This window comes from Diceros bicornis, chromosome 19, assembly GCF_020826845.1.
Source record: "Diceros bicornis minor isolate mBicDic1 chromosome 19, mDicBic1.mat.cur, whole genome shotgun sequence".
Lineage (NCBI taxonomy): Eukaryota > Metazoa > Chordata > Mammalia > Perissodactyla > Rhinocerotidae > Diceros > Diceros bicornis.
Genome location: NC_080758.1, coordinates 40,927,961 through 40,950,681, shown reverse-complemented (window position 1 = coordinate 40,950,681; position 22,721 = coordinate 40,927,961). Strand labels below are relative to the sequence as shown.

Genomic DNA, 22,721 nt, shown 5'->3' with positions numbered 1-22,721 from the left:
GTTCCTCAGTCACCAGTTTGTACTTTAACACATACGTTTTTTTGGTGTCGTTCTCTTCTCCCTTCAAATTCTGAAAATTAAGTTAAAAAAAACTTCCCCAAATTCTATTTCCTAAGTATTCTTTTCCTTTGTGTTAAAAACAAAGACAAAACAAAACAAAAAGCTACCAAGAGTATCCCAATTTCTAATACTGATGAATTTCCTAACTGAAGAGAGCGAGAGTAGTAATTTCTTTTTCTCCTATAAAACTTTGTTTTTTCACTGTAACTTAGTCTTTCAAAGGGTATGTTTTTTACATAATTTAATTCAATTCAAAATGTAATTGAATATCTACTATGTGCAAAGTACGATGCTATGTACAGGGTAGACACAGCCCCTACCCAGGAAGAGCTTGGTGCTCGTAGGGTAGAGGGAGGGAAGGTAGGCGGGAGAGAGAGAAGCAAATATGATAATAACTTACTTAAGGCTGAAGAGGAGGCTGGGGCCCTTCCAGGTTAAATGAAAAGGGCAGCAAATAGCCAGCCACTGACTGGTGAAACAGACCTGGCACTCACTCTTGTGTGCTTCCCGGCTTCCTCCCTGCTTCCTCACCACCACCTTCTTCCCACCTGCTCTAAGCTGTCTGACCGTAACTGCTTCCAAATAACTTTGATCACTACTAGATGATAATGGGACAGTGGACTTGGATTAGAATAACAGTGCCAAAGGCCTGAAATGACAAAGAAAAGCCAAACAAACAGCACTTTTCATCATTGTGAGATTACCTTTACACATGATTTTGCCTCTGTAATTCTTTAAAACGTTTTCTTCCTAAGGCAGGGTGTGGGTGTAAAACCATGGGAGTCCCACTCAGACCATGGAGGTAAAAAAGAAATAGGATTAGGGGCTGGCCTGGTGGCATAGTGGTTAAGTTTGCATGCTCCACTCTGGCAGCCCAGGGTTCGCAGGTTCGGATCCCAGGTGCGGACCTATACACCGCTCATCAAGCCAAGCTGTGGTGGTGTCCCCAATACAAAATAGAAGAAGATGGGCACAGATGTGAGCTCAGGGCCAATCTTCCTCCAGCAAAAAGAAGATTGGCAACAAATGTTAGCTCATGGCTAATCTCCCTCACCAAAAAAAAAAAGAAATAAGATTAGAATTCAGATGCTTTAAAAAAAAAAGGTGAGGAAAGATTCAATAAAGAGGCACTCTTCTAAAGTACAAAACTACATAATAGCTCTGGGGAGGTACATCATCCTCTGTCTCTTCATGACAAAGACGACAGTGTGACAAATAATTTTGGCTTAAGTATCTTAAAGTAATCATTATAACAAGTCTATGTTTTTATTCTAAATGAGCCAGAACTCTAGAGAATCTACCAATTTGTCCTCATCTCCATGGCTATGGTCCTGTCACAGAAATAACAAAAGATTAGAAGGAGAAAAAGGTACAAAATGTTAGCATGAGTAATGTTTTTCCATCCACTCAAGCATTTATATATGTGAACATATTCGTGGATTTTTCAGAGAAATATCTTCTTGCTTTTGGGCTGAATCTGCAAATAAGGCACTCAAATCACTAGATAACAGTATCCATATGAAAATAGAAACCAAACCACATGACACTGAAATGGTTACTAAATATAGATGTAGTACTAGGTTATTCTAATTATTAGAAACGTCTGCTGGTAAATAGCTTATATAAGCTTCTTGCTTCAAAATATAATAATTTTAGATGTGAGAGTCACCCATCTCTGATGAAAATTCTGGACTACATTAACACTGAATAAAATATTTATTGTGATTTTTTCTCCTGTGACATAAGATTGCTTATTTTTCCTAGCTCTCCAAATGACACAGTTGCCGAACCTCTTTCAGCTGGTCTTGCCTGAAAATGATAAAGATTAAAGATATTAGAAATAAGTAAATATACAGCTCTAATTAAACCCCTTAATGATGTCATATTAACAAAAAATCCCCCACCCTGAGTAAATAAACAATAAAAAGTAAATGGAAACATGAGAGAAAACTGACTTAATAATGTTACCTGTGAATCATGGTATTTCCAGCCTATCATGTAATAGATCTGGTATGTGGCAGGTACTGAACCATCCTCATTTTTGTACATTTCTATAAAGACAAATAATAGTTAAAGTCTGAAAAAATCCAAGTAGGAAAAAAAATCTGCTCAATAAAAGTCACCTTCTTCAAAGAGAATTGGGTATTAGGATACTTGTAGGATCCTGAGAATGCCTCACATGACAAATCCTCAACACTTAGAAGATGACAGTCAGGAAATAGTAAGAGCTGTTTGGGAAAAGGATATGGAGCTACAGGATCTGTGTTTTGAAAGGAAAGACAAGAAATATGATGGTGCCTTAATAGAAAAGTAAAAAGCTCTAGCAGTTTGAAGGGATAAACATGACGGGGCACAAGGTCCTGAGTGACGCTGAGGTGGAGAGAACGGGCAGCTCCCTTACCTCTGTACACTGCTGCGGCCGCCAGCATCGTGTCTCGGTGCAGCAGGGCTTTCCTATTCCAAGCACAGTTACTCTCCCCCATACCTAAAAATACACTACAGGCAGTTTCAGATAATTCAGCAAATACCCTGAGCAGCTCAATAGCACAGATTTAACTCATCTCATCCAACAGTATACCCGTCTTCATGCTCTAATAGTCATGTAAAATAACCTAAATAATCTCATTTTGCTCTCAGATTGTAGCTAGGCTTCTTAGTGATTCTAAGGCAAAACTGCTTGAAGCTTCTGGATATTAAGGCAAGTGAAGAAGTCAAATTTCAGGAGGCAAGCCCCATGAGTACACTTTACTTGCCAACAAGGGTCTAAATTAGGAAGTCAACTGAGCAAAAGCAAGGCAACTCACCCTCCAGGGGAGTCATCGGGAGATGGCAAGTTACTTTCCAAGGATGCCACATTTCATGCCTTTTTTAGCCGCTCTTTGAAGGAAGACAGGACGCTGCTACAATGTCTCACTCCTTCTAAGCCATAAATGTAAGCATGATTGTGAAACTTGAAACAGGGCTTTGAGACTCATTAGATAGTACCAAAACTACGATGTGTGTCAGATTTTACAATATTTTACTTATCCCAGATTAGGAAAGAATTATGTGCATTCTTTTCAGGGGCACTTTTCTTTTTTTTTTTTTTGTGAGGAAGATCAGCCCTGAGCTAACATCCATGCCAATCCTCCTCTTTTTCCTGAGGAAGACCGGCTGTGAGCTAACATCTATTGCCAGTCCTCTTCCTCTTTTTTTCCTTTTTCTCCCCAAAGCCCCAGTAGATAGTTGTATGTCATAGCTGCACATCCTTCTAGTTGCTGTATGTGGGACGCCGCCTCAGCATGGCCGGACAAGCGGTGCGTGGGTGCGTGCCCGGGATCTGAACCCTGGCCGCCAGTAGTGGAGCTCACGCACTTAACTGCTAAGCCACGGGGCCGGCCCCACAGGGGCACTTTTCTTAATGTTTGAAAATTTATTTTTAGATTTCTTTCCTTCAAGCTGATAGCTAAAAGCTAGGTTAACTTTATTTTATTGTTCATTAAAAATTAATGTTGTATATTTGATTTTTCTTTATGCACATATTTAAAATTACTTTGAAAGGCCACACTTTAAGCTAGTCTGCGAAATTAAAAGAATTTCTAAAGTAAAATCTTTTATATTTATTCTCTATATACTATATGATCAAAAATCAGTTTCTTAGTTTTGTTTTTCTACTTTCACAAAATAAACAAATAAACTTCCAATATCAGTGTTCTTCAGTAGTTTAAAAATAATAATCTCCCAAGTTTTTAATGGCCTTATTAGAAACAATCAACAAATTAGCTGCAATAAGTAAACCTTGTGTTTTTTTCTTTTTCGTGAGGAAGATTAGCCCTGAGCTAATATCCGTTGCCAATCTCCCTCTTTTTGCTGAGGAAGATTGGCCCTGGGCTAACATCCATGCCCATCTTTCTCTGCCACATATGTAGGACGCCTGCCACAGCACGGCTTGATGAGTGGTGTATAGGTCCACGCCTGGGATCGGAACCTGAGAAGCCCAGGCCACCGAAGCAGAGCATGCGAACTTAACCACTATGCCACCAGGCCAGCCCTAAGTAAATCTTTTTCTTCTCTCCAATCCCAAAAGGTTCCTACTATTCCCTAAAATAATGCATCTCTGATACTAAAAGTAATGTCTTGCATCCTGTGAGTATAACAGCCCCAATTCAAGAAGAACAATAGACATACAAACTAGTAGATTAATCATCATGAAGAAAAAGGAGGATCTCATTCTTGCTGTCATGAGCAGCTAGACGATCTTAGACTAATCACTCTAGGTCTGCAAGGTGGCCAGGCTAGATGATCTCTAAAGGCTTCTAATGCTAACATTTTAGACCCACTACGTAATCTAATTTAAAAACATTCTCCTACATAGTATCAACTATATGAAGAGACCAGAGGTAAACTGGGACTCATATTAGAAGAGTTTATTGCTGATGATGGCTGTGGTGTTTTCATTTCCTAACTTAACTTCCCTTGCTGCGACTTGCACATTTAGATAGAGGCAACACCAGTGGAAAACAGGTTTAATTTTTTAAATGTAAATACTTAATGCACTAGAAATTTTAAAATGCCTTCTAAATAACTAGTATTAGGATTCACCAATTAAGATTATTAGGCATAATGCTCTTACTGAAGGTCTGACCGAGGCATAATGCTCTTTCTGATACAGAAATTCAATAGTACCACTGTATAGCACAGTTAGTAACTCTGCTGCTAGGGAGAGCAAGAGAAGCACACAGCATACGGAACTTCCCTTCTCCTTGCAGAAGGAAGCAGTGTAATGTGGTGCAAAGAGTCTAGACTTTGGGATCATAATCCCAGTTCTGATCCTTACGTAACCTGGGGCAAAGTCGTTCAACCTCTATTAAACTCAGTTTTATCATCTTCAAAACAGAATGATAATACTTCGTAATGTAACATGGTAGAGCTTTCCTGAAGACCACGTGGGAAACACATTCAGGGACTTCTGACCAGCTCTGGGCTTTGGGATAACACAAAAATCTGGGAAGCAGCTAATTATTTAAGACTCTCACAGTGTTTTTAAGGTTAAGTTCAACTGCTTATAAAAAAGTCTAATTTATTATGGTTTACTAGGAACAATACTGAGTATTGTCTAAAAAAAATAACTGAACTTACCTTAAAACTACTGTGAAAGCCTTGAAAACTTTTCATGCATTCGTCGGCTGATATGCAACTTGTTTTGTAAAATTAGGTCAACATTCTGGACTTTTTTCTGTGAATTAATAATAATGGCAGCTTAAATGAGAAACACCACAACCATCATGAAAAAAATGTAACACAATGTGAAATACCAAAACCAAGTTGAAGGTAGCATCATCTTCTATCTGCAAAGCACCACACCTGGAAGTCTCCCAAGCTCCTCCCCTCCTCCATTCATCCCCGACCACTCTTCTTCCCATCTCAGCTGCCTCAGACCTTTTCACAGGAGAATGGCTGAGATTTCAGGACCTGAGTCAGGCTGCTACAGTAGGCTTAAATCTTGGCTCTACCACTTTCTAAATACATCACCTTGAGCAAGTTACTTCTCTCTGTGCCTCAATTTCCTCATGCATAACAAGAGAGGTTAACTACGCTGGCTCTAGTCTTCCCTTCCTCATAAAATATGCCTCATAAACAATCCTGGAGGATGAACTCTCTAATACAGTAATCTGATAGTCTCTTCTCTGTGCAAAATTCTTCCAACACCCTGCAAGGCTCACCTGATAAAATCTAGAAGCCTCTGATGGACTATCCTGCATCATCTTCCATCAGCTCCCCAATCTACATGTTCAAGCAACACTGAATTACTGTACAGTCCTTAATTAGGAAAGCGAAGGAAGTGTGTATCCTCTTACATCTCTATCATTTTACACAGGCCGTTTCCTCAGCCTGGAATGCAACATCCCACCCCCCCAAACTCGCACCCACCCCTTCAATCTCCTGGCAAACTCATTTTAGCTTAGGTGCTGCCTCTTCTGCAAAAGCATCCCTGACCCTCTAAGCAGATTTAGAGGCTTTTTCTCTTGTGTATCTCCCTGTGCTTATAAAACAATGATCTCATTTTACAGTTAAATGTGTATGCCTGTCTATCTCTGTGTGTGTCTTTTTCTCTACTAGAGCATAAGCTCCCTGAGATCAGGAACTATGTATTTCCATCACTGGCTCAGTGGTTGGCACATGGTAGATGCTCAATAAATGGTAAGTGAATGAATATAAAATCAACCAGTTAAGGTTTATGTTTACTTAGTTAAATATTACTTTTACAAATTAACTTTAGATAATTCCTCTTAATCCTCCTAAGGATAAGAAACATCAAAGACTAAAATGCATGGTTTGAGTAAAAGGTTTTACAGTAAAAATTTAAGAGAAGCACTGGCAAAGCATCTTAAAGGTAAATATTAGGCAACTGTTCCTCAAAATAATGACCTATTTAAAACCTTTAGGGGAAGAGGAGGTTATCAACTGGGAAGGGGCATGAGGCACCCTTCTGGGGGCTGGAACTGTTCTATACCTCAGTTTGGATAGTGGTTAAAAATGCAAGCAGCTGTACACTTAAGATTAGTGCATTCTCCTGCACAGCTATGCCAATTTCACTGTAAAAAACACACACAGATCAAGTACGCAGTATAAGACTCTGGATTCAAATCATAACTCCAGATCTAGTGTGACCATGGACTAGATACTTAACATCTCGATGTTACAATTTGCTAATCTATAAAATTAGGATATTAGAAAACCTCACAGAATCGCACCTAGCACAGAGTAAGTACTATACTTTTAAATTAGTGGGCAGTAACCCTTTCCAAATATAGGTCTAATTTCTAGTCTCTTTCTCTCTTCTTTCTTGAAATGAATCATGAGCACAGCATTTATTTTACAGCAGAACAAATAAATGCTGTATTTGAAAAACATTTTTATCACTAGAGTCTGACAAATCACCAGCCCACGACCATGTCTCAAGCCTTCGGGTGAAGGGGCTCCATGATTCTATCAGGGGGAGCCAAGAGCTCGGGGCAGTGCTGGGGAGGGAGAATGTGGTTTATTATTGGTCCCCTGTCATCTTGGGCATGCAGGCTAAGGCTCCCAATCCCTGTATTAAATTATAATGAATGAAGAGTAACTACAATAGTAAGTTTTCAGCTACACATCTCTCCCCTTGCAAAGGTGACAGAAGCACTGTACTCAGAGGAGGCTGGATGACGGGTAAAATGGACCTGTTACAAATGAGTAGCTACAAGAAACAGCAGAGTCAGTTAAGAAAGTGCCAGAGGAGGAGTCAAGAAGGCAAGAGTTTAGCATCTAATTCTTCCACTAACAGACAAGTGTTCTCTTTGGGCCTAATTTTTCTCACTTGTAATACAGAGATAAAGTAGTTACTAGAGGGCTATTGAGAGAAGCAAGTGCAACAATGCTCAGGAAAAACTATAAATCCGTAAATAAATACAAAGTATTTACTTTTATAATCCTCTTGCTTTAAACCATCTTATAATTTTTCAGGATCCAGATTAAGGCTCCCCTAGGTAAGCGCAGTTCTGGCTTCATAGAACATACCTTTTATCCGTTCAGCTTCCCCCATTCATCAAAATTGTCTACACCATTTGTGTAATAAAAAAATACACCTCACAAATTCTCATGAGGCAAGTTGTGGCTCTCCTTTGAGAAAAATCACTTCTCCAGTAGCCCTCTCAGTGGTAGATGCTTATTTTTGCATATGTCACCTCTTTTGGGGATGGGAGGTAGGGTTTGTGTCCTTGTTGCTCCTCAAAGCCTTTTCCAGGCCATTACTTCTCACTCTACTAAAAACCCTTGCCCTGCTGGGACCCATACCATTTGGCCAGAACCCCCTCTCTCTCCTGCTTGCTACAGACATCAGGCTCCCAGTCCCTCCCCTCATTCATCAAAGGGTTTGGCACCTGGCTCAGTTTCCCTGTGTACCCCAAGTCCTGCCACCACCCTGGATAACTTCAATGTTAATAACCATCAAGTACCACAGCCTCTAATATTTTTTAGTCTTCTCACCACTAATGGACTTCTCCATCACTCCACCTCTGCTATCACACCGGTAACATGTCCTGGACCAAGTTATCACTTGTTAACTGCTTTACTTCCAAAATCATCAATTCAAACGTCCCACTTTCTGACCATATCCTCCTGTCCTTCGAGCATGTTCAGGCATTTTAACCATGATCATTCTCTGACCACCTTGGGATCGCTTGTGCACATCGCCTCTACTTTCTCCCAAGCCATTAGCTCATTCTTTTTTTTTTTTTCTATTTCCCTTTTCTTCCAGCTTAGATTCTTTGGGCTATTATTTCAATTACACTCTTGGAATTATCTTTTGCCTTTGTCTTTTTGTCACTTTCAACTAGCAAAGCCCCAACCCAAACTAACCCAACTATCTGTTCTGTGCCTGGTCCTGAGGTGCCAACTATTGTTGGAGAAAGTCACACATGTGTCTGACCAACTTCAAAGGCACCCTTCAAATTTTATAACTTTCCCTGATTAATTCACCTTTCTATTCTCTACAATGACTATTTCAAATCATCTCCACTCCATTCGTTAACCTCTGACCTTTTCATTCTCAGTATATGATACTACTTTCTGTTTGACAAAGAAAATAGATCCATTAGATGGGAACTTCCTGCTATCAAATATAAACACCTATGTCCACTGGCACTATTCCTCCTTCCTTCCTTCTATAAGTCTGCCCTCCCTTTATCTAAGGTCAATGCCTCCCCCAGGTCTTTCTGTCTCATCTCCTTCCACCTTCTCAGGTAACTGACACCATCAAGTATCTCTTCTCTCCTTTCTAGAGTCAATTCTATGGAAGCACTTAGATTCTTCCAATCAGCAGGTAAATAAGTCTTAAGACAAAACAAAATAAAAACTTCACCCCATCTCCTATTCCTCTCCTCCCCTCTGACACCTGCAACCTTTCTGTCTCTCACCTCTTCACAAGTCAAACTTCTTGAGAGAATAATACATATTTGCTGTCTCCAGCCCCTCACCTTCTACTTAATCTTCATCCTACTCCCATTACTTCTACTCCCATAACTCCAACAAAAGAGCTCTCACCACAGTCACCAACAATCTTCTTGTTCCTCAATCTAATGGACTTTCTTCTCAGTACGTATCTCGCTTCTCAGCAGCATTTGATGCTTGTTTTGAACTTTTTAGGTTCCCTTTGTTTTGAACTCTATCTCTTAGTTTAGGCAATTCTATACTTTTTGTTTGTTTCTGCCTAATACCTTGCTGTCTATTCTTTCTCATACTCTTTGCAGGCTCATCCTTCTTTTATGCAGTCACTATATGTTAGGTTCCTAAAGGCTCAATACCAGGCCGCTTTCTCTTCTCACTCCATGCTCTCTCTCTAGGCAATTGCTTCAAATACTACCTATTCACAAGTGAATCACAATTTATTAACCAGGCCAGTCGCCTCCTCTAAGCTACATATCCACACGCCCAACCATCTACTTGACATCTTCCTCTTAGATATTACAAAAGCACTTCAAACCCAACATACCCAAATATGAACTCAAGAGCTATTCCTCGTCTTCTTCTACTGTTTCCTCATCAATGAAGGGCACCATCTATCTGGTTATGTGACCTAGAAACTCAGCAGTTATGTTTGAAATGTCTTTCTCTTACATCAGCCCACATGTAATCTATCAGCAAGAACTATCAAATTTACCTTCTAAATATCCCTAGAATGCATTCACTTCTCTCCATCTCCTCTGCCACCACCTTAGTCCAAACCACCATCATTTCTCACAGAGCTTTACTGCAATAAGTCTTCCTACTAATCTGCCAATCCATTCTTTTCAAAATACAAATCTGATATCTGAACCCCCTTCTGTCTCCCCACTAAAATATCTCAAAGGGCATTTTAAGATAAAGACAAACAGTCTTAACAAGGTCTATACAACTCTACTGCATGATCTCTGGTCCCCATTTACCTAACAATTTAATCACTTAACTCTTCTTTTTACTCCTTTGTAGTCTAGCCAAAATGCCCTTCTTTCAGTTTCTGCCATGCTCTTTCTTGCAACAGCGCCTTTGCACATGCTCCTCTCCTTGCCTGGGACTCACTTCCCTCCCCTCTTCTCCTAGTTACCTCATCTTCATTTTCTTAGAGCACAATCATCACTTCCTCGGACAAGACATCGTTGACTCTCTCAGACCAGGACCTATCCCCTTGACAAACCTCAATCCTAAACTAACCCAACTACCTGCTTTCTTGTGCCTGGACCTGAGCTGCCAACTGTTCCTGGAGGAAGTCACTGATGAGTTCGACCATCTTCAAATGCACCCTTCAAGAGAATCCTGCCATCCTTTTATAGGCAGTCATAGCACCAGGTACCTCTACTTTACAGCACTTATCACAATTCTAATTTAACATTTATCTTTGTGGCAGCTGCCTGATGTCTGCCTCACCCATTTTATATTAGAAGCTCTATGAAGACAGTCTGCTTTCTCCTTACCCAGTGTATCCCTAGTGCTTAGCCCCAGTGCCTGCGAGAGTCAGCTCTCAAATTTATGACTCTCAAATGGAGTCTAAAAGTCCTTTAAAGTGCCTTACCTTGTAAATCTTCCATCAATTCAAACATTCCAGGATAGTTAACTTGAATTTCATCAGTGTCCTATTTACAAAGAAAAAGGAATATTCATTTCATAATCATCACAAAAAATCCAAATTTGAAAAGAGGCCATAGAGATTACTAGACCAGTCTCTCATGATAAAGGAATCTTCTTTACAATATTCTTCACAGATGTCATCTGGCTTATGCTTGATTTGATTATGATTATTTGATTTGATTATGAAGATTTCAAACTGCAGAATAAATATTTGCCATTCTAAGAGAAATCTTCCTAAAACTCCATCAACTGGTTCTAGTTTCTCCTTGGGAACAGCATAGACTAAGTCTATTCTGTACCCTGCAAACCACTACCCTCTTCGTCAAGTCTTTGAAAACTCTTCCAGAACACCATAATTTTTCTAGGGAGAGGGGTTAATTTCTGCACAAAATTTATAGATCCTTACACGTTCTGACTACATTTCTCTGTACCTTGTCAATATCAATCTCTCTTAAAATGTGGCACCCAGAATCAAGCCAAATAGCGTCATCTCCCAAGATGTTTTCATTCTACTTCTAGTAATGCAGCAATATTGCATTGGCTCATTTAGGAGGTGGGCACATTGCTGGCACATACATAGTTTATTTCTCAAATGAACTATTGGGCAATGATGTCCCATCTCTTTTGAAGTTTGATACAGGAGTTTACTGTGGGTAGAGTGGCAGAGACCAGTGATGTTCCCCAAATATCCAGGTGCTCCTCGACACTTCCCAGCCCCAAACAGACATTACTTCTGGCCAAAAAAAGGGGGTGGGGGGAGCAAGGTAGTAAACAGCTAATGAGCCTTTTCCAGGCTGTCTCTTCTGCTGTGGTGACCTTAGAGGATGCAAAGGCCAGATGGCACAACTACAAGATGGAGATGGGCTGCCCAACCAGCGTGGAGCTGGGATATGATAAAATTTTGTGTTAAGCACTAAGATATAGGAATTTGTTTATATTGGAAACTAGCCCTAAATGCAGGACACCTACTTTTTTTTCAAGTTTGCTATCAAAAAGCTGCATGTATCTCAAACTTCATCTTCTCTGCACTAACCACTTTTGAAGTGTCTAGATCTTTTTATGTTCTGTAACTTTATCTAATGTATTAACTATTCCTCCCAATTTTACACTTTAATGTTGCACAGAATCAAGCACAAAGCCCAAAAGACAACTTATGAAAAACACCAATTCTAATTCCCAAAGAAATGCAAAACAAAATTACCAGTTACCTTCTTTTTTTTTTCAACCTTAATGATACAAAACAAAAGTATAAGCAGGAACTCTCATACATTGTTGATGGGGCATGTAAATTGATGTTACCTTTTGGAGAGTAATTTGACTTTATTATCATCAAAATTTGAAATGCATAGATTCTTTAACCCAGCAATTCCATTGCTAGAAATTGGCCTGACAGATGCGCCAAAATTATGTGAAAGGAAATTCATTGCAGCATTGTTTGAAAGAGTAAAAAGAAACCAAAAAACAGACTGGAAACAATCTAAATGTCTATTAATAGAAACTGGTTAAAGTGTATCTATTCAATGAAATACTATACAGTTGTTAAAAAAGAATGTGCTATGAGGCCAGCCCCGTGGTGTAGTGGTTAAGTTCGCGTGCTCTGTCTGCTTCAGCAGCCCGGGGTTCGCCGGTACGGATCCTGGGCATGAATCTACGCATTGCTCATCAAGCCATGCTGAGGCAGCGTCCCACACAGAGCAACTAGAAGGATGTACAACTATGACATACAACTATCTACTGGGGCTTTGGGGAGAAAAAAGGAAAAAAGGAGGAAGATTGGCAACAAATGTTAGCTCAGGGCCAATCTTCCCCCCCCCCCAAAAAAAATAAAGAATGTGGTAGATAAAAGTTTGTAGGGGAAGATTTCCAAGATATATATTGACTAAAAAAACCCAAAAGAGTGCATACAGAAAAGCAAAAGAGTGCATATATTATTGCATATGTTGGTTTAAATGATATAACTGTATTCTGGTCAATGAGGAAAAATTGTTCTGAAAAGATGTACAAGACAGCTAACAAAGGTCATCTTTGGGGAGAGGGAAGGGGTGTCAGAAGTCAGGAGGAGGAGACTTCTTTCACTTTACCTGCTCTATTTATCTCATTCTATCCTTTTTTTTTCACTTTTTTTTTTTAAATATATACATGGATCAGGTTGTGTGTGCACTTTCTAATAAGATCATCTCTGGGCAGTACATTTCTTCTATATATTTTTCTACATTAAAAAACTATTTTTAAAAAGGGGTCCTAAGATTAAAAACAATCAGTCATTCATTGGTCTTAGCAACATATTGTCAAGCACCATGTCTGACTGGGCAAAAGAAATAATAGAAAAAATAACAAATGGGACTACATCAAACTAAAAAGCCTCTGCACAGCAAAGCAAACCATCAACAAAACTAAAAGACAACCTAACAATTGGGAGAAGATATTTGCAAACCAAACATCTGATAAGGGGTTAATATCCAAAATATATAAAGAACTCATACATCTCAACAACAGAAAAACTAAAAACTCAATTAAAAAATGGGCAAAAGACCTGAACAGACATTTCTCCAAAGAAGATACATAGATGGCCAATAGGCACATGAAAAGATGTTCAACATCATTAACTATCAGGGAAATGCAAATCAAAACTACAATGAGATATCACCTTTCACCTGTCAGAATGGCTATAATTAACAAGACAGGAAACAACAAGTGCTGGAGAGGATGTGGAGAGAAGGGAACTCTCATACACTGCTGGTGGGAGTGCAAACTGGTGCAGCCACTATGGAAAATAGTATGGAGAGTCCTCAAAAAATTAAGGATAGAACTACCATACGATCCAGCTATTCCATTGCTGGGTATTTATCCAAAGAACATGAAAACACCAATGTGTAAAGATACATGTACCCCTGTGTCCACTACAGCATTATTCACAATGGCGTAGACTTGGAAGCAACCTAAGTGCCCATCAAGGGATGAGTGGATAAAGAAGATGTGGTATGTATACACAGTGGAATACTACTGAGTGGAATACCACTCAGCCATAAGAAATGATGAAATCCAGCCATTTGTGAGAACATGGATGGACATTGAGGGTTATGCTTATTATGCTAAGCAAAATAAGTCAGAGGGAGAAGGTCAAATACCATATGATCACTCATAAGTAGAAGATAAAAACAATAACAAACAAACACATAAAGACAGAGATTGGATTGGTGGTTGCCAGAGGGGACGAGGGGAGGGAGGAGGGTGAAAGGGATGATTAGGCACATGTGTGTGGTGATGGATTGTAAGTAATATTTGGGCGGTGAACATGATGTAATCTATGCAAAAAGAGAAGTATAATGATGTACACCTGAAATTTATACAATGTTATAAACCAATGTGATAGCAATAAAATAAAAAAACAACAAAAAAAGTCATTAAAAACAATAAGTCATTGCTTAATCAGTCATTAAGCAATATCCTTTGAAAAAAATTCTTCAATGAAACCAACTAAAAGCACATCTCAATCAAAAGAGTACCACAATAGCTTTGTCAAAAGCCTTATTCAAATTAAGATGAACTATATCTGCCATTTTCTCCTAAAATACTATACTGGCAGCTCTATTCTACAAGAAATGAGCTTCATTTAGAATGCCAACTAACTGAAAATAATTCACTAAGAGGGTCATATAAATGTAAATATATGATATTAATTTGACTTGATTTGACTTTAAAAATAAAAATCCATTGCAGTATAATGTACGCAACATAAACCTGTATAATTGATTATATAAAAGCTTTTTTGGATGGGGTTTTTAGAAAATGAATTAGGATACAATATTAATACAGCACTTTAGAGACAGCATATATGTCTCAAGGAACAAATTTGTACAGCTTTATTATTAAATCAGTAACTCTCTAATTTCATACACTATAAAGAAGATTCTACATCAATATTTTTGTATTATATTAATGTTTGAGTCATTCAGTTCATTTTTGGAGAAGAATATGGAAGGTATCCTGAATTAATAGATTTCCCAATTAACACAAATGTAGGCTTTTAAATACTATAATGTCAGGTTAAACATTTTAGTAGAAATGTTTTCAGAACACACAACCCACTTTACAAGCTTAAAAAACCACATGTGGCTAACATAATTTAACTTTCTTTTGATGACTCAGGATAGAAGTCCCATCTTTTTCCTAATGGGCAATATTTTGAGTCCCCTAATACTGTTGACTAACCTGTATGACCTGGCACAAATTCTTTAACATCACCCCATGAACATCTGCACTACACTTCTCTGTGTCACTCGTGACCCCTACATCCCTCCTACACTTTTTAGCAGCTTTTTAGCGACATTCTCAATCAGAAATTCTTTCTTTTTCACTTCGGTTTGTAACATAGCAACATGGGAGACAGGTCTTAAGAGGGCGGACTGTAAAGATAATCTTTTCCTTATTATGAGTAAAATAAATATTAGAGATTAATGCTTTAAACCAATGGTTTCTGGTCTATTTTCAGTCATAGTCCTCTCTCAAGATCTAATGAAAACTATGGGTCCTTTCCTCCACATACAAAAAACAAAAACCAAGTTTGCATACAACGTCCCAGTGTCATTGGACTCTCTACAGTCTAGTGACAGGTCCTCTATAAATCCAAGAACATCAGGCAAGGACTTCTATCTGTCTGTTCACTGTTATATCCCAAATATCTAGAAGGCAGATATTTGGAAGGTACTGGATAAATGTTTCTTATAAGATTGAATAAATAAATGAAAACAGAACAGAAGGATATTTGTTTCAGTATTGTTTCTATTGGCAAAAAAAACTGGAACAAACCTAAATGTTCTTCATGAAGGAAATAGTTAAATAAAACCATGGTACTTTCATACTAGGGAATAATATGCATAAAGTAAGAAGAAAGGCAACTATATCCACATTGATTTAGACAACTCTCTCAATACTGTTAAGAATGAAAAATAAATTTTTGAAATACATACATATGTATGTGTGTCCATATATGGTATGGTAAAGTATTTCTTGTTTTAAAAAATCTGGAACATTACACACCAAAGTGATAACAGTAGCTACCTCCAGGGCAGCAGTTCTCAAAAGTGTGGTTTGGAGAGTCCTGGGGTCCCCGGGACCATTTTGGGGATCCACAAAGTCAAAACTATCTCTTTTGAGTTTTTTACCTCTCATTCTCTCATGAGTATACAACGGGATTTTTCAGAAGTTATGTGATGTGGGATATTGCAATAGATGTGAGCGCAGAAGCAGACATGAGAATCTTGCTCTCTTATTACGCCATACACTAAAGAAATTTGTAAAAATGTAAAGCAATGACATTCTTCTCTCTCAATTTCTTTTTTTGAAAATACAGTTTTCACAAAAAATAGGTTATTTATGTTAACATGTAATAGGTGTATTATTGTTAGTTTTAAATGAATAAATACTACAATTCAGTTTTAATTTCTAATATGGTTAATATTGATAGATACAAAGCACATAAGCAAAAGCCCTTTAAGATCTTCAATAATTTTAAATGTGTAGAGGGCTTCTGAGACCAAAGTTTTGAGAACTGTTGCTCTCAGGAGGGAGCTAAGACTTTTGGGATTATGGGGGAATGACAAACTTTCACTTTACCTGTATAATTTAATGTTTACAACCAAAATATATTTGTGTAATTACTTATATAATTAAAATACATTAAAAAAATACAGTGACTCCTCAACATACAATTGTCTGTGTTAACAGTGTTTATTTAATTACAAAGTAGAACACTCATGTGAAACAGAGTTCTCCCATTTCTAGCTGCCCAACATCTCAGAATGCCGTTTCTATTGACTCAGGCCATTTAAAAGTTTACAAAAGGTCAACCCCAGACACATTTGTGAAATCTTAAGAGTTGTCATCAGTTCCTAGCCCACTGTCTCTCTTCCCTTCCCTGGAAGCCCCTTTCCAACATTAAAGGCCCTAGGGGTCTATGCCCTTTGCTTTCTATCAAAACATGGAAGGATATGACAATCCATCTTTGGTCAGTTGATTTTATGAAGTATATTCACACTAAATCACCTTAAACAGTTATTTTCATTTAAAGCCTATCATCTCTAATTATGCAATGAGAAGCTTTCTTCATCACGAAATTTCTATTTCCGCTAATCAGGTTTAGAAATGTTTCTAGGCTTGAGGGGTTTGGAAAATCATAGCAAGTCTACTCAACCAATCTCTGAAGGCAGTAATGACATCTCTCAGAACGACTCTGCTACTGAAGGGAGTTGGAAGGGGGCAATCATTGTCTCTCCAGATAACTCCCTGTTGGAAGCCTTGGCCTGCAAAGTGCTAAGACAGAGGGAGAGGGAGAGGAAGGCAGAAGCTAATATTCATCAAGCATCTATCATGGTCCAGGCACTTCACACCCTTTATCTTATTTAATATTAATAGACACCTGAGGTGAGTGACATTTGCATTTTTGTTTAAATGAATGCTCAGAGACGTAAAGTATATTCCCCCAAGTCCCCTAGCTATCAAAAGGGCAAGGTAAGGATCCAAATTATACCTGTCAGACACCAATGTCCTGTACTATCACTGTACCATGCTGACTCCATGTTTCCTCTGCCCCGCTGCCCTGATGGCCTATGGGTCCTCTTTCCAGCTCTCTCTAGCCATAACAGAGTGTGGCCCCCTGTTCTACCTTTTCTAACTTTGATCTAACCCTAGGCCTCGCAAATACATATTCTCTCATTTCTGTCTCATATGGCACTATTTCAATTGAGGGCTGGAGGCAAAGATAGTGCTGTTAATGCTCCTGCACATCCCCTTTTCCCTATCATCTGGAATGCTCTAACTCTCATATTACACCTAACTCTGGATTTGAAGATTCTGATGGAGTAGTATGTCTTAGAAAATAGCCTCCTTTTTAACTGTCCATTTTTGGGGGGGCTACTTATTCAGGTAACAACTAAAAATTTTACATGCCTACTTTGTGTGAGTCAAGATGTGTTTATACAAACTAAATTAAAAAAGAGAGAGAGAGAAAGTGCCCAAACCTTTCCATAACACCATCAATACCCCGAGTTTTCTATCTTTCAAATGAGAAGTTGTTTCTGAACTGTGTAATTAATGGGTTACTTGATTCTCTTGATAATTACCACAGTCAGTGTATTAAAGCCAGCTCTCCCGAGCAAATGTCCCAGGTCATTGACAGCAGTGAAAGGAGAAACGTGTGGAGAAAATCCTCCTTCTCTTTCCGTTTCTGCTAACTGTAATGAACACCGAAGTTCATAGAGTGTGTCACCTCCAAACATTGCACCAATAAACACTCCATCTGGTTTTAAAACATAATGAATCTGTAATAAATACAAGACAACAAAACTATTCAAAATTTTATATATAAAAATGTTAAAAGGATAAATACATGGTGTCTCAATCAATATTTTAGGATTACCATTCTTATTTTGTCAAATAAATAATCAGATAATTTAATAAATAACATCTAAGGCAACAAACTGTCAGAAAGTTGATGCAGGATAATATTATTGTAAAGATACAATACATTCATTGATACGGTTAGTATATATAAAATATGTTTTATGTTTTCAAATTTTCTAATAATAGACAACTTTTATAATCAGAAAAATACTGCAAGAAAAAATTTTAAAGTATGGGAGACTGCAAAAATCATAATCTCTGTATCTGTGCCCTTTGAAATGTCACTTTGTAACAATTCCCATCAAGAGATGGAGTCTAGGGCCGGCCCTGTGGCTTGGTGGTTAAGTGCGTGCGCTGCAATGCTGGTGGCCTGGGTTCGGATCCCGGGTGCGCATCGAGGCACCGCTTCTCCGTCCATCCTGGGGCCGAGTCCCACATGCAGCGGCTGGAATGATGTGCAGCTATGACATACAACTATCTACTGGGGCTTTGGGGGGAAAAATAAAATAAATAAAAAAAAAAAAAAAAAAAAAAAAGAGATGGAGTCTACTTCCCCTCTCTTTGAATCTGGGCTAGACTTGTGCCTTGCTTTGGCCAAAGAATGCGGTGCAAGTGACAGCGTGTCAGTGTCAAGCCAAGGTCTCAAACAGCCTTGCATGCTTCCACCTGCTCTCTTGGAGCCCTGTCAGGCCACCATGTTGTGAACAAGCCTGAGCTAGCCTGGTGAAGGATGAGGGACACAAGGAGCAGAGATCAGCCAGGCATCCCAGCTGAGGCCATCCTTGACCAGCCAGCTCCAAGACAATCTAGCAGCGGATCACAGCACATGGGTGAGCCAAGCCAGGCCCAGAAGAATTTCCTAAGTCTTGTGCAAATTCCCAACTCACAAAATCGTGAGCTAAGTAAATTGACATTTTAAACCACTAAGTTGGGGTGGCTTATGATGCAGAAAAAGCTAATTTATAGAGAAACCATTATAATTCATAACATTAACCTAGTAACACATTAGTTTTCTTCAAGGAGAACTTATTTTCCAGCTTTAAAACAAAAAAAAATTTTAATTGATAACTTTAGCAAAATAGTGGCCAGAGTGAATTCCAGAACCACAAATGTTTGTTCACTGACTCTCTTAGACTACAATCTGTAACTAGTTTGACTCTGACTGTTCTCGACAATGAGGAAAGTTACAGGAAAAAGTGGATTCTAAAGTAAACCAGAACCCAAATCACAGCAGGCTCTTCTAATCAAAGTATCCAGCTTGAATTTATACTTAATATATTATGAAGCAATTACAAAACAGCATATATGCAAACCAGCTGTAAAATCTTTCGTTTCTTCCCTTCTGCCCCTCTAGTGTTACTTCCTTCTCTTGTCATCAAACTCTAATATAATAGGTACCTAAGATTTAGTCCTCAACTCTCTGCAGCTTCTCTCTACCTCAGAGAGCTTATCGATTCCCCTGGATTTCGCAAGGATGACTTTCCAATCTCTATCTTTAGCCTGGACATCTTCCCAGAATTCTAAACTCCTCTTCAATTGCCTACGTCATGGACATTTGTCTCTTGGCAAATTCAGCCCCCAACACATCCAACCCACACACAACACTTATTCTCAAACCAACTCCTCTTTCCAAGTTCTATATTTGTAAACTACTATTTTCTATTCTCTTTACCTTTTCTATTCCCTTTACCATTCTTTCTTCAACTTTTACTAATTATTCTCCCAGGCATCCAGACTCAAAACTTTAAGGTGAGCTCTGACTCCTCCCTTTCTTTGATCTTCAGATCTAACCAGCCACCAAACTGCTGATTCTTCCTTTGCAGAGTCCTAACTACCTCTCTCTTCCCTTTAACTCCTACCATTGCCACCTAGGTTTAGTTTATCTCATGCCTGGACCACTGAAAACAGTCTCTCTTCAATTTAACTAACTTTTCCCAGAATCAGTTTTCCAAGCAGCAAAATGAAGATATCTTGCAGGGTTATTTAACACATATATAAAACAGAGCACAGTGATTGGCAAGTAGTACATGCTTAAGATATGATAGTTATTACCCTGCCCACTAGCTTTTTAATCATGTCACTTCCCTCTTCAAAATTCTCTAGTGGCTCTGAATTGCATCAAGAATAAACTCCCAATTCCTTAATCTGTAACCCAAGTCCTCCTAAATCTGGTCCTGGCATACCTCACCTCCCAGCACTATGCTAATTCTCCAACAGGCTTCCTCTTTGTCCTTTCATGCTCCTGAGGCTCCTGTACCACCCCACCTAGCCTGTGACTCTGCCTTCCTGGGATGCCTTCCCACTCCAAACCCAACCTGCCTTCTAAGGCCCCAAACTTCCTCTTGAAGCTTTCCTAGACCATTCCAAGCCACGGTGATCTACTCCCCTCCTCTGAACACAATGCTTTTTACCCCCCCTCACCTGTCTTATCACCTGATAAAAGTCAACCAATGAACATTTACCTAGCACTAAGTATAAGGCATGGGGAAGATACAAATATAAACAAATAAATTCTTACCCACAAAAAATTTATAGGCAATTAAGGAAGGAAAAAAACATATAGAAAATGTCACGATATCAATATTATTTTGTACGGGTTACTAAAGTTTTCATAAATATTTAAAACATCTCCATTATTAGATTTCTTGAATTCCCAGGAAGGGGGGAGTCACTCATTGTACTTCGTAATATGCCAAAGGGCACCAAGTGTACCTAGCCCTCAGAAGATAATAAATACTTCATTTGCTTCCATTTTCTATTGTCAGAACTATAAAACAGAAACACCTGTAACTTTCTGTGTAAAAACTGAAACAAATTCTAATAAGTTTCTAATAAATAAAATAACACAGGCTATTAGAATCAACATTAAGTTTCTTACCTGTTCAAGCGCTCTAGGAAGGTCATTCACCCAGTGCAAACTAAAATATGAAAACACATGTTTGTTTTAGCTTAATGTGTTTAATTAATTACTATAATTACCACTAGCATAATGATAAGCTACAAAAAAGGTGTTAATTTTGAAGCCTGAAATTACATATCAAAATTCACTGACTGTTTTCATACAAATTTTAAAATAAAAAATATTCCTAAGGGAAAACCTTCCTTCTGTCACACTAGAAAATGTGACAGTATAGGGGCAGGCCCAGTGGCATAGCAGTTAAGTTCGTGCGTTCTGCTTCGGCAGGCCGTGGTTCGCCGGTTCGGATCCTGGGTGTGGACCTGCTCAGTGCTCATCACGCCATGCTGAGGCGGCATCCCTTATAGAAGAGCTACAACTCTACAACTATGATACACAACTATGTACTGGGGTTTTGGAGAGAAAAAAGGAAAAAAGAGGAAGATTGGCAACAGATGTTAGCACAGGGTAAACCTTCCTCAAAAAAAAAAAAAATGTGACCGTATATCACTTTGCTGATATAATTATCTGTCCAATTATTCTTCATTGAACAACTTAAAAGTCAATTTTTCCAAAGAAGACATACAAATGGCCAACAGGTACATGAAAAGATGTTCAACATCACTAATCATTAGGGAAATGCAAATCAAAACCACAACGCGATATCACCTTATACCTATTAGGATATCTATTATCAAAAAGACAGGAGATAACAAATGCTGGTGAGGATGTGGAGAAAAGGGATCCCTTATGCACTGCTGATGGGCATATAAACTGTTATAGCCACTATGGAAAACTGTATAGAGGTTCCTCAAAAAATTGAAAATTGAACTACCACTTGATCCAGCAATCCCACTTCTGGGTATATATCCAATGGAAATGAAAACACTATCTCAAAGAGATATCTGCATCCTCATGTTCACTGTAGCATTATTCACAATAGCCAAGACATGGAAACAACCTAGGTGTCTATCAATGGATGAATGGATAAAGAAGATGTGGTATATATCTACAATGGAATATTATTCGGCCATAAAAAAGGAAGGAAATCCTGCCTTTTGTGACAACATGGATCAACCCTGAGGACATTATGTTACATGAAATAAGTCAGACAAAGAAAGACAAATAATTGCATGTTCTCACTTATATGCAAAATCTAAAAAAGCTGAATTCATAGAAAGAGAGAGCAGAATGGTGGTTGCCAGGGGCTGGGAGTGGGGGAAATGGTGAGATGTTGGTCAAAGGATAAAATTCTCGGCTATAAGATAAATAAGATTTGGGGATCTAATGCACAGCATGATGATTATAATTAACAATACTGTATCATATACTTGAAAGTTTTTAAAAGAGTAGATATTAAATGTTATCACCACACACATATACAAAAAATCGTAATTAGTGAAGGGATGGAGATGTTAACTAACCTTACTGTGGTGATCATTTTGCAATATATACATGAGTATAATCATTACATTGTACACCTTAAACTTACATATGCTATGTATCAATAATATCTCAACAAAGCTGAGAAAAAAAATAAAGTAAAAGTCATTCCTATCTGATATCTCAGGTAAACAGTGCTATTCTGAGACTTTATTCAAAGAAAGTAGTAAAAATAGGCACCTGATGACATGTTCAAAGGAGCTCATTAATTAAATCAAACAATTAAGCTAGAGATATACACTAGTATTCTAACTCCTACTTTCCTGGAAAAAAATAAAATCCATCAGCACACCTATAACTTTCC

At 38.4% G+C, this 22,721-nt stretch overlaps 1 protein-coding gene across 4 annotated transcripts in view; it reads right to left on the bottom strand.

Moving 5' to 3' along the window:
- Window positions 1-1,753: 1,753 nt before the first annotated feature.
- NDUFAF5 (NADH:ubiquinone oxidoreductase complex assembly factor 5) overlaps window positions 1,754-22,721 on the bottom strand; it is a 33,851-nt gene continuing 12,883 nt past the window's right edge. The window contains exons 6-11 of one of the 4 annotated variants that reach the window (XM_058563245.1): window positions 20,957-20,996; window positions 17,799-17,996; window positions 10,622-10,682; window positions 2,462-2,545; window positions 2,029-2,111; window positions 1,754-1,869 (exon numbers count right to left, since the gene is read on the bottom strand). In XM_058563245.1, coding sequence (XP_058419228.1) covers window positions 1,777-1,869; window positions 2,029-2,111; window positions 2,462-2,545; window positions 10,622-10,682; window positions 17,799-17,996; window positions 20,957-20,996 — 559 coding nt within the window. In that variant the 3' untranslated portion in view covers window positions 1,754-1,776. Of the gene's footprint in view, window positions 1,870-2,028; window positions 2,112-2,461; window positions 2,557-5,178; window positions 5,276-10,621; window positions 10,683-17,798; window positions 17,997-20,956; window positions 21,003-22,721 lie in introns of those variants that run through there. The other 3 variants (XM_058563247.1, XR_009222959.1, XM_058563246.1) reach the window with 3 other exon arrangements.